This window comes from Desmodus rotundus, chromosome 9 (genome assembly GCF_022682495.2).
Source record: "Desmodus rotundus isolate HL8 chromosome 9, HLdesRot8A.1, whole genome shotgun sequence".
In the NCBI taxonomy this organism is placed as follows: Eukaryota; Metazoa; Chordata; class Mammalia; order Chiroptera; family Phyllostomidae; genus Desmodus; species Desmodus rotundus.
In genome coordinates, this window is record NC_071395.1 from 101,537,819 (window position 1) to 101,552,332 (window position 14,514).

At 48.5% G+C, this 14,514-nt stretch overlaps 1 protein-coding gene across 1 annotated transcript in view; it reads left to right on the forward strand.

The window, feature by feature from the left end:
- The first annotated feature begins 725 nt into the window (after positions 1-725).
- FAM117A (family with sequence similarity 117 member A) overlaps positions 726-14,514 on the forward strand; it is a 41,348-nt gene continuing 27,559 nt past the window's right edge. The window contains exon 1 of the mRNA XM_053910921.1: positions 726-967. Within this exon, the coding sequence (XP_053766896.1) occupies positions 772-967 (196 nt within the window). The 5' untranslated portion in view covers positions 726-771. The remainder of the gene's footprint in view (positions 968-14,514) is intronic.

Consider the following 14,514-nt stretch of genomic DNA (forward strand, 5'->3'; position numbering starts at 1 on the left):
GTAATTTAATTTCCGGGCTAGCAGCTTTTTTTTTTTTTTCTTTTTTTCTTTTTAGGTTGGACCAACACCAAGTACGAACTTGGAAACGTGGAGAAAGACAAATGTGGTGTCACATGAGGTTCGGTAGCCATATAATGCAAATCACATGCAAATATGTGCAAACTTTGCATTACTTTGTAGACTCTTTGGAGCTTGCAAGCAGCCCTGAGATCCTGAGAGTTCAAACCTGTGTTTAGATTAAACCAAAAGTAATGATTTTTGAAATTATCGCTTTCTTGGTGCTTGCGAGGACTCAACTTCTGAAAGTTTGACACTCCTCCCTACCCCCCATGATGATTTCAATGCCTGATTCCATCTTACGCCTGGTCCCGCCCCCGCTCAGTCTGACGTCACGTGACATATTTGCATACTACCTGGGACTGGGTGTGACGCTCCCCTTTTCTGCGTCTTTTCATTGGGGGCGCCGGAGAACTAGCCCTCTTCTGGGCAGACCAATCAGCAGCCCCTCGGACGTGCGAAAGCGGGCAGGGGTGTGCTGGGGGTGGGGTTTGGGGTTGGATCTCTAAGCATATTGACCAATTATCCTCTGGGAAGGGACGATCAAGCCGAGGATTGGTTGGGAGGAGAGGTCTGGGAATCCGTAGGCCAATAAGAGCTCCGGGTTAAGGGGGCCGGTCTCCACCTCGTAGGGCTGATAAGCAGCCGCAACGGGGGTTGGGGGCTGTGCGGGGCTCGCTGTGGGGCCGAGGCAGGCAGGCGGTCGGGCGGGCAATGGCGGGGGCCGCAGCGGGCGGTAGAGGCGGAGGTGCCTGGGGCCCGGGGCGTGGAGGGGCAGGGGGGCTCCGGCGGGGCTGCTCTCCTCCAGCCCCCGCCGGCTCCCCCCGGGCTGGGCTGCAGCCGCTCAGGGCCACAGTCCCCTTCCAGCTGCAGCAGCCGCACCAGCGCCGGGACGGGGGTGGCCGCGCAGGTGAGCTGGGCCTGGAGCGGGTGCCGGGGGAGGAGCCGTTGGGGGAGGGGGCCGCGTGGTGGGGGGAGGGGCATTGGGAAGTGTGAGGGGAAAGTGGACGGGGGGCGAGGAAAGAGAAAGAGGGTCGCACAAAGTCTGAGAGGGCGGAGGGAGCGAGAGCGAGGAGCCATGAACTCGGGGTGCACCGCCGAGTCTGTGTCCTGGGTGTTGGAGCTGGGAGCCGAGGGGAGGGACCTGGCAGATGGAGGCTGGCTTTGGGGGCGTAACCGAAAAGTGGCAGAGGTGTCGTGTGGGGGTGAGTGGAAGATGCAGGGGTAGCGGCGAGGTGTGAGGAAGAAGTAAGTGGCGTCTGATGGGGGCGCCTTGTGCAGGGATGGCGCTGGAGCCAGGAGCCGGTGGGCGCTGGGCGTCTGCATGGGGAGGGGGAAGGGCATAGAGGAGAGTCCAGCGGAGCCATGTGTTACTTCTCGTACTTGAGTTTGGCCCCAGCATCCCGCTCTATAGCTCTGGAGTTCCTTTCCCCGGCACTTTTCGTGCTCTTCCCTCTATGCTACCTCCTGGAGCTGATTTCATCTGAGTCGTTGGAATAAGTTAGTTTAACGGCTTTGAATAGGTACAAACGCTCCGCTCCCATTCCCTACATTCTTCTTGTTGTGTCCCAGAAGTTGTATGTTCCCACATCACTGACCTTAATATGGCTGTCTCATTCCAACCATCGTGTGTGTGAGTGTGAGAGAGAGGGACCTGGGCAGTTGGCACCCTGCTTTTCCTCCTCTCCCTACCACGGTCGTTTTGTCCTGGGTATTGCCAGCCAACGTGGCAGTGGGGTGAGGGCTACAATCAAGTACACTATGGCAGATACCCCCACTTTCTGAACAGCACTGAAATGGTGTCTTAATAGCAGCTTGATGTGGATGTGGGGAAACTACAGAGGAGTAAGCTTACCTGACTTTCACACTCATAGCTATGATGCCCCCCCCCCCCCAATACAGGCAGTTAGGAGTAGGAAAAGGAGCTTAACCTACTTGCATGAAGAGGTTGGCAGTAAGTTGAAAGTGAGACTTGCATTTGATTCACACCATATGTGAAAAGATCGTTGCACACTTCCAAAGCCTCCAAGTCTACCAAATGTACAAAAGTCATGGTCCCTGCCATCTAACAGTTACAGTGACATTCTGCAAACCAGAGTTCCTTGAGCTTTTTGTGATTACTAGGCTTAGCTGCTGCACATCCCCCTCCGGAAAGTATATCTGTTACAGTGCCTTCTAGGTAAGAATGGGATTAAGAGAGTCTCTGAAATAGAAAGTCCAAGTTTGTCTGGACCTTATTGTAAATGTTAGCATTGCATCTTGGAATGCAGAAACTTGGGCAAATCTGGTAGCACGATGGTGACCAACTAGTAAAAATATGCCTAGAACTGGCGGTATATAGCAAAGTAATGCCCAAACTCATACCTCTCATGAGCTGTAAAGTAAACCACGGAACTACAAACCTGTTGGTTTTGTTTGGGCTTCCTTGGAGTCCAGGGAACTTAGTATAACAGCAAGCACCAGAACCTTAGTCACTTTTAGTAGAAATCAACAGGAAGCCTGCCTGTGTAGTAGCTGGAAATCCATTAGCAGTAATATTTTAGAGCAGTTATACTGTGCCTACCGTAGTCCTTGTATTAAAAAGACAAACACTGGCAGATGCTGTGGAAAGGAGATGAGTGTAGGTTTGGATGACTGGTTCTTTACTTGGCCTGTTCTTTTGTAGGGCCGGGGTCCCTAAGACACCGGTGAAAACATAGGAAACTAGAGTTCTGCGTTACCTGTCAAATGATTTAGGGCAAGGTCAGTGGTCTCTTGCTTAGGGATTGGGCTGATGGATTATTTCTTCACTTATTACTATCCTAGAGGCATTAATAAGGCACTTACCTTGTGTGTGGTAAGATTATCTATAGATTTTCAGTGCAGCAGGGGAGAGGAAAGATAGAAGGAAAGAGTAGCCTGAGCCTGGTGACTCCTTTGTGGCCAGATGTTAAGGGAATGTACCTGGTTTTGGGTTTGGTTTGGAAGCACATCAGGTCTTCTGCTTGTTAACTTTAACCTTTACGTGTGTTCAGAACGTTTCCATTCTAGGCCATATGTGATAGAAGGAAATGTTTTTGCAGTCATAAACCTTTAAGGGAATGGCTTTGGGTGCCAGAATGCCTGGGTTTCAAATCCAGGTTCCGCCATTTACTAGCTATGTGGTTTGGAGGGAGTTACTTAACTGTTGTGCCTCAGTTTCCTCGTCTGTAAAATGTGAATAATATGAACACGATAAGAATCAAATGAGGTAGTAGATATAAAGTGCTTAGAACAGTATTTGGCCCATAGAAGGTGCTATAAAAGTGTTCGCTGCTGCTGACGTTGTCCTTCTCGCCACCTAGCCAAGGCGAGAGCACTGCTGGCGGGAGCGCATTGCCTTTTCAGGCTTCAAAGAGCAAACCCGTATTGGTCTGAAACCAGTACTGCAGGTTTCAGAATTTCAGGGCCTCCTTTTGCACTTTTATTCCCTCATCTTTCAAAATGAGCTTTTTTAAAACAGAGCTCTGAAACCCAACTGTTTAAAAAGGCAGGTGAGCTGGGACTGAGTTTCAGGAACAATTAGGTGTCGTCATCGTTTCTGTTTCCCATCGTACAGGGATGTAGTGCTCCGTGCTGTGCAGTTCTCTCTCCACCACACACCCTGTCATGTTCTTGACAAGATACATTAGACCTTGTAAAAAAGGGTTCTGTCGTAAAGAGCAGGATTTACCTTCTGTGGCCATCCGTCCATAAGGGATGTCTTCATAAAGTGAGGAATGGCTTCACTTTATGAGCCCGGGCCAGGGGTGTGGAAGACGGAATAGAGAGAAAAATAAAGGTCAACTCTAAGAAAGCTAAGAGCCACTAGTGGGTAATAGAAGCCCAGAATAAATGTCTTACTGCAGTTGCTCCTTTAATTAAATTCTCGTTTGTGTCTTATGTCTCTTGGAGGCTGTTAATGTTTATGTTCTTCCAGGACTACTGACGATGGGAAGTGCGACTAGGAGGTAAAAATTGTTTGGGGTTCCAGTCTTCCTAGCCTGTTAAGTGTCTCTGTCTCCATATCCCTAGAATGAAGCTAATATGTAAGCCAGCTTTGCAGCTTCTCCTCCACTGGAACCGGCTGGGTGCTGGGGGAGCCAAATCCTGCCTCTGTACCTCCTTTGACCACCAGAACCGTCTTACACCAGGGCGTGACATTTAGGGCCTGTAGGCCAAATCCAGGCTTCTGCCTGTTTTTGTAAATAAAGTTTTAATGGAACACAGCTTTGCTCCTTCACTGAGGTATTGTCACTGTCTGCTTTTGCATGACGATGACAGAGTAGAGTAGTTGTGACAGAGACCACTTGGCCTGCAAAGACAAAAATAAATGGCACTTAACAGAAGAAGCTGGCCTATTCTTGTCTTAAACCATGTTCCTGACCGTGATTCCTGTATGTATGAGATTGATCTTTATATAGGAATCATGGGCAGAAACATTGTTTAAATCCTAAGGTCGTAAAGAGAACTAACAGGCTTGTGTCCCCATGCATGTTTTAGGGGTACATAAAAGGGGTTATCAGCTTCCAGCCAGTTCTCGGTCTTTGTGGAAGATCGACACATGTGAATCCAGGCTGCCTGTCCCCTCCGCTTTCAGGTGACATATGTTCAGTAGACATAAACTCATTTGGATTTACGTAAAAGCGTAACCGTGAGGCAAATTTATCCACCCTTCCCACCTACTCACCTTGCAAACTTAACTCATAACTGCAGTGAACACATTTTAAAACCAGATGGAAATTACCTTCGGCTCGTCTCCTGTTTTGGATTTTTGTTGTTATCGTTTATTTTTCTGAACAGATCACTGTGAGCTGGCAGTACTCGTGGCTGCTCTAAAACGCTGGCTTCCCCACAGGGACGTGGAAAGGGTTTATTTTAAATGTTGATTATGTTCTCCCGGATGGTCGTTTCTGTGAACATAAGGCAGCATTGTTATTAGCAATGCTATTGGTAGTTATTAAATTCCTTTCCATGCATTGCTTTGAAAACTGAGTTCTTGGGGGATGCTGGGGGTTTAGATAGGTGTGGAACCACATAGAAGGAGGTTGCCTATAGGAGACGCCGAGAGGAAGCCCTCAGCAAACCATGTTCCTTTTGGACCCTGGTGCCAGAAACAGTCTGGAGATTAGAATAGACTGCCGCTATTCCCCGCCTCCCCAAATGTAAGTGGAATTGCGTTTAATTTGTAGACCAGTTTGGGGGGAAATGACATCATTTTTAATATACTGAGTCCTTCTATCCACGAATGTTTTATACAAATACAGATATATGCACCATTTATTTAAGTTTTTAGAGGGTAACTTTTCTATGCCAAAGAGCCATCTTGATATCGTGAAGCTTGGGGGTGCAGTTAAAATCCATTAGGAGCTACAGTTGTCCTTCAGAACCCTGTGAGTGAGGCAGCTTCTGTGTGGGAAACATTAACCACCAGGCACTTCCCAGCCTGGCACTGCTAACGTGCTTTTGACGGCTTTGCTAGTACCAGGCACACGGTCAGCAAAATGCACTGCTGAAGTATCCGAGTCTTCAGTGTTATCATCAGCAATGGCATCCTTGAAATTGGGGGCCACGCTGCCTAACTGCTGTATTCCTTGGTACCCAGAGGAGTGTGGGTCTATGTGTTCTTCTGTATTTTGGATAGTAAAAGATTATTTATGTACATATGGGATGTTCTCCACTTATGTAACATAGAGCTAGGATATTTTCAACCATTTGAGGTCTGTGGAGGAGGGGTGAAAACAGCAGTGGGGTGTGGTGGTAAGACAGCATCATTCTCTCTGGTTCTAGATACAGATTTGTCTCCAGAAAATTTGAAGGAGGATTATAAAATAATGAGCGTTACCCAAGTGGTCGGTGGGCTTTCACAGCCACAGGACACGGTCCTTGCATCTTCTGCCAGGTTATCCTGAACGGGGCACTAAGGCTACATATGCTATTCCTTGATCTTAATGGAACTGTTAGAAATTGTGCTTCCTCATCTGGATTCCCAGGGAGAGCCTCTGTGCCGGAGGCTTCAGACTTTAGGGTGTGGCATGTTCCGGGGCCAGGGCTGGTTCTGAGCTCGTATGGACGCTATATATCAAATGCTATTTGACACTAGCGCATACGTATGCTTTATTAGACTTCCTTGGGCTTACTCGCACTCCACAGGAGCCCTCTGAAGGGGCTGGAAGGGAAAACCTTTGTGCTTCCTTCCCAGTTCAGAGCCAAGATGGGTGCCCACCAGGAATTTAGTTTAGTGAGATGGGACAATCTCTCCATGGGTTAATGAGTTTTACTCCCCTCTGAGATGAATAGAAGAAGTAGCGGGGAAAGGTAGAAACAGAGGAAAGATGAGTGGGAAAGCTGGTCAACTTTCTACCTTTTCCTGAATTGAATCTTCACAGAGAGCTCCCATTATCTGGTTTGCAGGGTTATGAATTAACCAAACATTAGCCAATTCTATTCACATTGTTAGGTCAAAAACAAATCCTGATCTCAGAGAAAAAAGAGTTTGGGACTGTATTTGAAGTGATAAATTATCTGTGCTCCATTTCCTCTCCAGTCATGGGGAGCTTGGGAAGGGGCCATTGCTGGGAACAGCTGCATGGTGGGAGGTTCTACACAGCTGGCTGCTCACACTCGGGCCTCCAGCTCCTGGTCCCCATCAAACCTCCTGGCTTTGAAAACTCATCCTGGCACTTTGCTTTCTCTTGCACACTTCTCCTCAGGGTCAGTACAGAGCTGACTGCCCAGCTTGGAGCCATTTGAATGTTTATCCTCAGGCTCCAGTAAGCGTCAGTTGACTTTTGCTGTGTGGGAGCACCATAGCTAATCAAAGGTAGCTTTAGCAGACTTAAAAGAATGCTATCAAAGTATTTCATAATCGGAAAACTTCTAACTCCAGCCCCTGGGGAACCTGGAACTGCAGTCCGGGCTGTGTACAGACACTTACCCTGCCCTTCTCACGAGCCACAGACAGCTGACACCGGGGGTGGATGGAGCGCCTTGGGCTCAGCCCTGCCTGCACATTAACAGTTCTGCTTCCAGCTCCCTAATAAAAGGGGTGGAGGTTGGGGGAGGCCTGGGAAGACTCCCCCAGGGTGTCTTCCTGAAGGGTTTTGGTTGATCTGAAGTAGCAAGCCCATGATTAGGGGATGGCGGGGCGGGGGGGGGGGGGGGGCGGTGTCTCTCAGAGATGACTGAAGATGACTTATTAGGGAATGTGCAGTGTTTGGCAGTACAGAATTGTAAGTTTGGGAGGCCTCTTCTTTGATCCCATGCTTCCTACTTTGTGAATGGCAGGTGGCTTTTTGGGGGGTGGGGGGCTCTGTTAACAAGCCTAGTGCACATTACCACCAGCTATCTCACCTGAATCCCTTATCATCTGATCCTAAATGAAAACATGCAGGAGAGCACTGAGGCTAACCTCCTTGAGAGGCAAAGGTAGGATTAAATGTACAACTCTGAAAGCAAGTAACTAACATGTCTAGAGTGAATCAGACACAAGTTCAAGCTGGAGGCAGCATAGGGTGAAGGAATACTGCAGTGTTAGGTGGAGTTAATTAGAGAATTACTGGGTTGGAGTAGGCTTTTTTTTTTTTTTAATTGGACATCATATTATTCTCCCTAAGGTTAAGTTTTTACTCTCTCCTCTCCTTTCCCTTTCCGAAGTGGCATTGGTGTGGCCTTGTCTGGTCAGCTGTATTCCTTAACTGTCTCAGATCTCTTTAGTCCCTTCTGCCTCATGCTGGAAATTGTGTGCCTGCCTTTTTAAAAGGTAGGCACCTCATGTTTCAAGTTTAAGTGCAATGGAACTCACCCTGCAGCTTGAACAGATTTGAGTGTTTTTGCAGAGGGAGGGCCAGGGCAGATGGGGAGTGTCGTGCTCAATAAATACTTGTTGGATTGAGTTGCTGGAAAGACGGCAGGGGTGGGGAGAGGGAGCACACTTCCCCCAGGCTCACTTGAAGTGGTTTTTCCCACTCTGGGTCCCCATACACTGTGCCCCCTTTATAACACCTCTCTTCAGCTACTCATAAGCACCCCCCACCCCCAGTGTTAGTCTTCTCTCTCTCTCTCTAAATCACTATTCATCCTGGTCATTGGGCTTGAAGCCCAGCTGGTGGCAATGACGTGGCATTTCCATGGATGTCATTGCTAGGCTGGTAGACTCTCTTCCCCACACACATAAAGCCAGAGGGTGATTTGGGTAGTTAGTTACCAGGTTGATCCATGGAAACAGCCAGTGTTTACGGTTTTATAAAGATTTTGTAAAAGAGCCACACTACCTGGCTTTAGGCTTAAATGTGGATATGGGTGAGAGGCCAAGGAGATGGAGATGAATACTGGATGTCCTTTCACTGCAGATAGATTGGCACCAAATTCCTAGTAGTGCTAAAGCATATGTATAGCAAAAGAAGGCAGGAAGATGAAGCCTGAACTGGTGACTTTTCTAGGCCAGGGAGCAGAGTTGTCTGTTGGCCCCTTCAGTGGCTTCAGAAGTATGATCAGCCTGGAAGCCCCTCTCCCAGGCCAGGTGCCATCCTGTGGTACAAGGCACTGCCTTTTCTCTTCCTCTCCCTCCACCACGTGGGAAAATCCCGGGAAGAGAAGCTCATGACCATTCCTCAGCCCTTGGACGCCAACCCTGTCGTCCATGGAGTCTGTGTTCCCTGCCTTTGCAGTTGTCAACCACAGGCCCCGTGGTTTAGTAAAACTGGTTTACAAACCCTCGGCCAGGGGGAACTTTGAAAAGTGTAAAAATGTGATTGGGAGAGAAGAAAGGCAGCTTCTCATCTCCTTCTCCCTTCTCTTCTCTTCCCTGCCCCGCACACTGCCTTCCCTTTAAGGGTTTTCTGTGCTCTGTGGATGTTTGATCGCCCACAGGGCTGTGAGAGAACCACCGTTGATAACACGTGCGCTCCCTGCCCCACACCTGCAGGCTGGCTCAAAACCTGCCGCATGGCCCCTGTCTGGGATTGTCTTTGTAACTCATGCCCATCAGATATGACACACACTGGGGTGGAGGGCGGAGGTGGATAGCACTTGGCATGACAGAGGGGATGCAACCAGAGAGCTTTCACAGTATTACGGAGTTTGGATTCAGAGCCTGGGGAGAGAAGGGCAACGCGAGTCACACCCATGGGCTCTGTGCGCAGTTTCGCGCTGCGAGCGGCACCTGGACTTGTCCTTATTAGAATCCCGGGTAGTTCTGTGCTCGCAGGAGGCAGCTGTGACAGGTGCCCTGTGGGAAGGGAGAGTTTGTGAATCCCAGTTCTGGTAGATCCCCAAATCCATCGGCACCTTCCGGGGAAGTAGAGCGTATCGATCTTTGCTCTTGACAGTGTGTACCATTGTTTAGCTTTTTGTTGCTCATCGTCAGTGCTCGAATGTTTCTCATTCATCTGCACGTCAGTCTTGCAGGTGCAGGTGGCATTTGGTGGTTATTGCAGATAAGGAAACTGAGGCCAAGAAAGGAAGTGACTTGCCCAAAACTGTGTGACTAAGAAAGCCCTTTTGCCCCCGACCCCAGAGCTCTTCCCATGTAGTCTGGACGGCCCGTTGTGCACGTCCTCCCCAGCTGGCGTCCTCTGCTGCCTGCCCAGCACGTGCCCGGCCTTGGTTTCCCATCTGCTGTCCACCTGTATTCCCGGAGCAAAAAATCATGTGTTCCGTTGACCGAATTAGAGAATTGGAAAGGAAAACGGGCTTCATAGAAGTCTGTTTGTTCCTTTAGCACCCGATAAGTGACTATCCACTTGGTGTGGCTAATTGGAAGGTGGTGGTTATTACATTATATGTGTAATGTGGTGGTGGCTTTTGAGTGTTTCCAACTGGTCGGAGATAAGCAATTTCCATGTGGAATGAAAAGCTAACCAGGGACAGATGGGGCCCAGGAGGCGGGCAGGGTTTTCCTGCCTCTGGGGGTCATGGTCATTTTTCCTGAGTTTGGGGTCATGTGGAGATTCTCTTAAGATGGAGCAAGTAGGAAAGGGTGTCTGTCTTATGTGTGATGACATGGAACCCCCCAAAAGCAACTGGGAATCAATGTGGGTGGTGCATTCCTATGTTGAGGGGTAGGTGCAGGTGGCATTCCATCTCGATGACAACTTAGTCCTCCATGTAGGGAATTCCTGGTGCAGACCTTCCCCTGACTCCCCTAGCATGACCCTCCCTCCACCACCTGAGCATGTTTCCGGCTCCTAGCTTTAGGTTAACTGGGCCTGGAGTGGTTGGAGATAGTGCCTTTCTAAGACAAGCCTGTGCCCAGTAAGGGGGACAGCAGGGGACTTGAATTCAGGACAATCTAGGGACTTGTCCATTTAGGGACTTGCTGTCATGGAGAATCGCCTGGCCTGCTTCATAGAGGTTACCTAACCCTCTCAGCAGGGGTTATGGGCAGGCAGCCTTACCTCCTTACCTTTCTTACCAAACCAGATTCTGTGTAGAATTCTTAACATTCTACTACACATATGCTTATGTAGAACCTTTTTTTCCCAGTTACTTTCCAACTTCATAAAATAAAATCCCATTGTAACAAATATAAAAATTACTCTGTATAATAAAGCAATTTCCATGGTTCATATAAATGCTTTGTTGTTGTTTTTTGTGGTTTTTGTTGTTTAATGAAAAAGACAAGAATAACCAAGGATCTTGTGTAACAAGTACTTTTTCTGGTCCCCATCCACGTAATAGTTCATCTCTAAACCAGAACACTCGAGCGCTTGCTGTTGGCACTGGGGGCAGGGAGAAGGGAGCAGGGCTGTGGAATCATCACCAAGCAGCAAGGCCTGTTTCGCTTTCTCTTCATCCTGAACCTCCCACCCTCTGATACTCCCTTGTTGTTTTCAAATAGAACATCACACGGACACCCAACAAAGGATGGTGTGTGTGTATCTGAATGTGTATGTCTCAGGTGTGCATGTGGGAGAATGTATATGTGTGTGAGAAAAAGTGCACACGAATGAAAGCAAGTGATAAAGCAAGTGGGGCAAATATTTAACAACAGGTGGATCTGGGTCAAAGTTATATGGGTGTTCTATGCACTGTTCGTGTTCTTGCATCTATAAGTTTGAAGTCATTTCCAAGTAAAAAGTTGAGAAAATGAACATATGCTAAACTGATTTGACTGTACCATGGTAGAAGTTTTCTTCTGCCATCCTTATAACATCTCCCATTCTTCCCATTTAACAGACGGATCAGCTGAAGCCCCAAGAAGTCAGTGATTCATCTGAGTTCATGTAGAACATTGGGGCAGAGGCAGGATTTGGGCCCAGGGACTGACCGCTATAGTAAGCCACCTCTCAGGACACTCCATCTTGTCATTACTAAGTCAAGCTGAACAAGGTGGGCATCAGATTCTGAGAATGACGGGGTGCCTACCATTGTGTGTCCGAGCCCAGTCCATTCCCCACACCAACCCAGAGGAGGGGTCGGTAGGGCTGCGGCAGTCCACTAACTCGACCAGGCATATGCAGGGATCCAGGTGCCTTTTTGGGGAAAACTGCATCCTTATTCTAAGAAAAACGCTTCCGGTGCTCTTCACTCTACTCCCTTCCTTTCTTATAATACATGAAACCAAAAGGAGTAATACTACTATGCATTTTTACAGTAGAGATCTGAGGGGAGGGGAAGGAGTTGAATTTGGTTTAGAAAACGATGCCAGGTTGTGGGCCTGGGCCAGACAGTTTTCTCAGTTGATTCGTCGTACTCACTGCCTTGTAACGCACAGGAGCCTGTATGGTTTACTGCGGCGTGTCTTACCAAGTGGACAGGAGTTCCAACTTAAATACAAAGGCATGCCTCATTCTTAGTCAATGAAACCTTCCTCCTACCACAGGGCCTAGGGAGGGGTGGATCCGGTCATCACTGCTAAGCGGACGGAGTTAGAGGTTCAGGCACTGATCTTTATTTCCCGGCTCCTCTCTTCTCGCACCAAACCACATTTTATACATCCATCTGTGCTCCATTAAGGCACTTGAATTATTCCTGACATTTTTGCTTACTGGTATTTCCTCTTATTTCCAGATTAGGGTAGGTAAATGAGTCGTACTGTGCTTCTAATTCATTCATTCATTCATTCATTCATTTATAGAGAGAGGGGTAGGCAGGGAGAAAGAAAGGGAGAGAAACATCGATCAGTTGCCTCTCTCAACTGGGGACCTGGCCCACAACCCAGGCATGTGCCCAGACTGGGAATTGAACCAGTGACCTCTTGGTTCATAGGCCAGTGCTCAATTCACTGAGCCATACCAGCCAGGGCTCTACTATATTTCTTAACGTAGAAAAAGGTGTTAAAAAGCTTTCCGCATTAGTGTGTGTTCTTTACCTGAATTGCCTCCCTGCAGCTACCCTAGAGCTGTAAGACTGTGGTTAAGTTGGCATCAAGGAATTTTTTTCATGGGCTCCAGCCAGTTACGTAAAATGTACCCATGAGTGTTTACTATATATTATTACCCACCTTACGTATTTAGATTGTCCTTCGTCAGTTACCAAGTTATATCTGCTGTCCCCACTCTTCTCTGATTCTTCTTGGCTCTGTCGTACCCCAGAATAAGTGCTGGGTGGATGGGCATCCAGAATCGGGTCATGATGCAGAGGGTGGTGATCCGCGGGGTTGTCTGCAGCTTGCAGGTCTGCATTGGAGCAGCTGCAAAAATGGCCAAAGCGGTCTGCTTAGAGGGGACAGTGACAACTGGCCTTTTCCTTCAGTTCTTAGAGGCATGGATAGGACGTCTTGGTAACTAATATTCCAAACTGTTTCCCTTTGCTTCAGGGGGATAAGCCTTTTCTTTACCTGACTTAGAAAAGAAGGTGACATTACCGTTAAGCAGCCCTTGATTTAAAAGCAGACACAAAGCCCATCTCACACAGGGGAAGATGGTGTGACTCCCGTCAGTGACTGGAAGCACGTGTGGTGAGGTGAGCTGACAAGCATCCTGCTATGAAGTCGTCAGTGCTCGGGCACATGCTAACAGTGGGACAGATGTTCCCAGTGTCGGACCTTGCAGCGCTCTTTGTGGAGGGGCCATCTAAGGTTGAGGCACTATACAACCTTTGAGCCTCCCCCAGGAGATCTGAACAACTGGCAAGAGCAGAGGCTGGCCTGGAAGGTTGCCCAGCGCACTGTGGGCTTTTTCCACCTGTAGGACCCAGCCTGGGAGTTTGCCCCTGAGCTGAGGTCAGGCTGGATTGGTTCCAGAACGTCAGGGGCTAGGTGGGGAACCGCTTGATGGGGTGTAGTGGTCTCTTGGGTATCTCCTCTTTGAAGCTAGGGACACGGGGTAGACCTGAATAAGGAGATGGAGATGACGAGAGAGGACTTCTGCAGGGGGACTAAATGGTCCACATAGCTTTTCAAGGCTGTGAGGGTTGAGCGGAGTGACCCTAATAGGATTCTAGACCCTGAAGGTAAAGCAAATTCTGTGACTGTACCTTCCCCGAGAAACATAACTGACAACTGCTCCCTATGGCCCTGCTCGCCACTCTCAGTCCAGGACAAAATGAATCAGAATCAGAGATAAAAGCAGAGGTCCTGACAGATTCCAAACTAGTGAGGTGTAGCAAGTGAGCAAACCTGCCCTCTGAGCGCTGATGTCTCCCAGGTGTTTACTGCAGGCTGGCCCCATCATGTGATCAGACCTGCTTGTGGCTTGCCACAGGTAAATTCAGCACTATTTATACTCCCCTGCTTGGGGGAGGAGGTGGCAGAGATCATCCGGGTGCCCACAACACAGCTGTTTAATCAGCAAGTCTCCCCTTGACTTTGGGCCCCCCCCCCCCCCCCCGCCCCTTATGTTGCCCCAGGTAATAGCATGGACTCCCAGCTTTCATTGTAGCTGAATTGGTCAGGAACCATCTCTTATTTACCCTTCAATGGTTGGGGAATTCTAGAACTAGCGGAGGCTCAGGCTGTTGCAATGTAACATCCTGCCTTCTGGGGGTGAACACTGAGACATCTCTTCCTGGAGTTGTTCTTTGGTAGATTCTACAGTTTTCCTCATTCACTTCTGAGGAGCAAGTTCTTCATTTTACCCAGCTAGACTCTCCTAACTAGTCTTTTTAACGCCCTTCATTTTCGCACCCACTCAGAAGACTGACTGATAAATTCTAATTCATTTTGCCTTTCTCCTGGGGTCCACCTGCTTTTCCTTTAGCCATCCTTGTCCTTCTTCCCTAGGATTTATCTGGTTTCTGCATTCCTTTCGAAGAACAGTGACGGCAAATGGATGCTCAGGGGTGACTTGGCTGGACATATATGAGGTTATATCCAGCTTCAGCTGTGTTTCTGGGCCTATAGGAACCCCCTTAATTCTGCCCCCAGTCTTGCTCTCGTTCCTGGGATGACGTGACACTTCTCTTTAAGGTTTAAAGTCTCCTTCACTTAGTATCTCTATTCTCACCTTGTACTGATTTACATCTTTCAATTCCTTGCCTCAGATTAAGCCTCATTCACTGTTTCATTTCTTCTTGCCC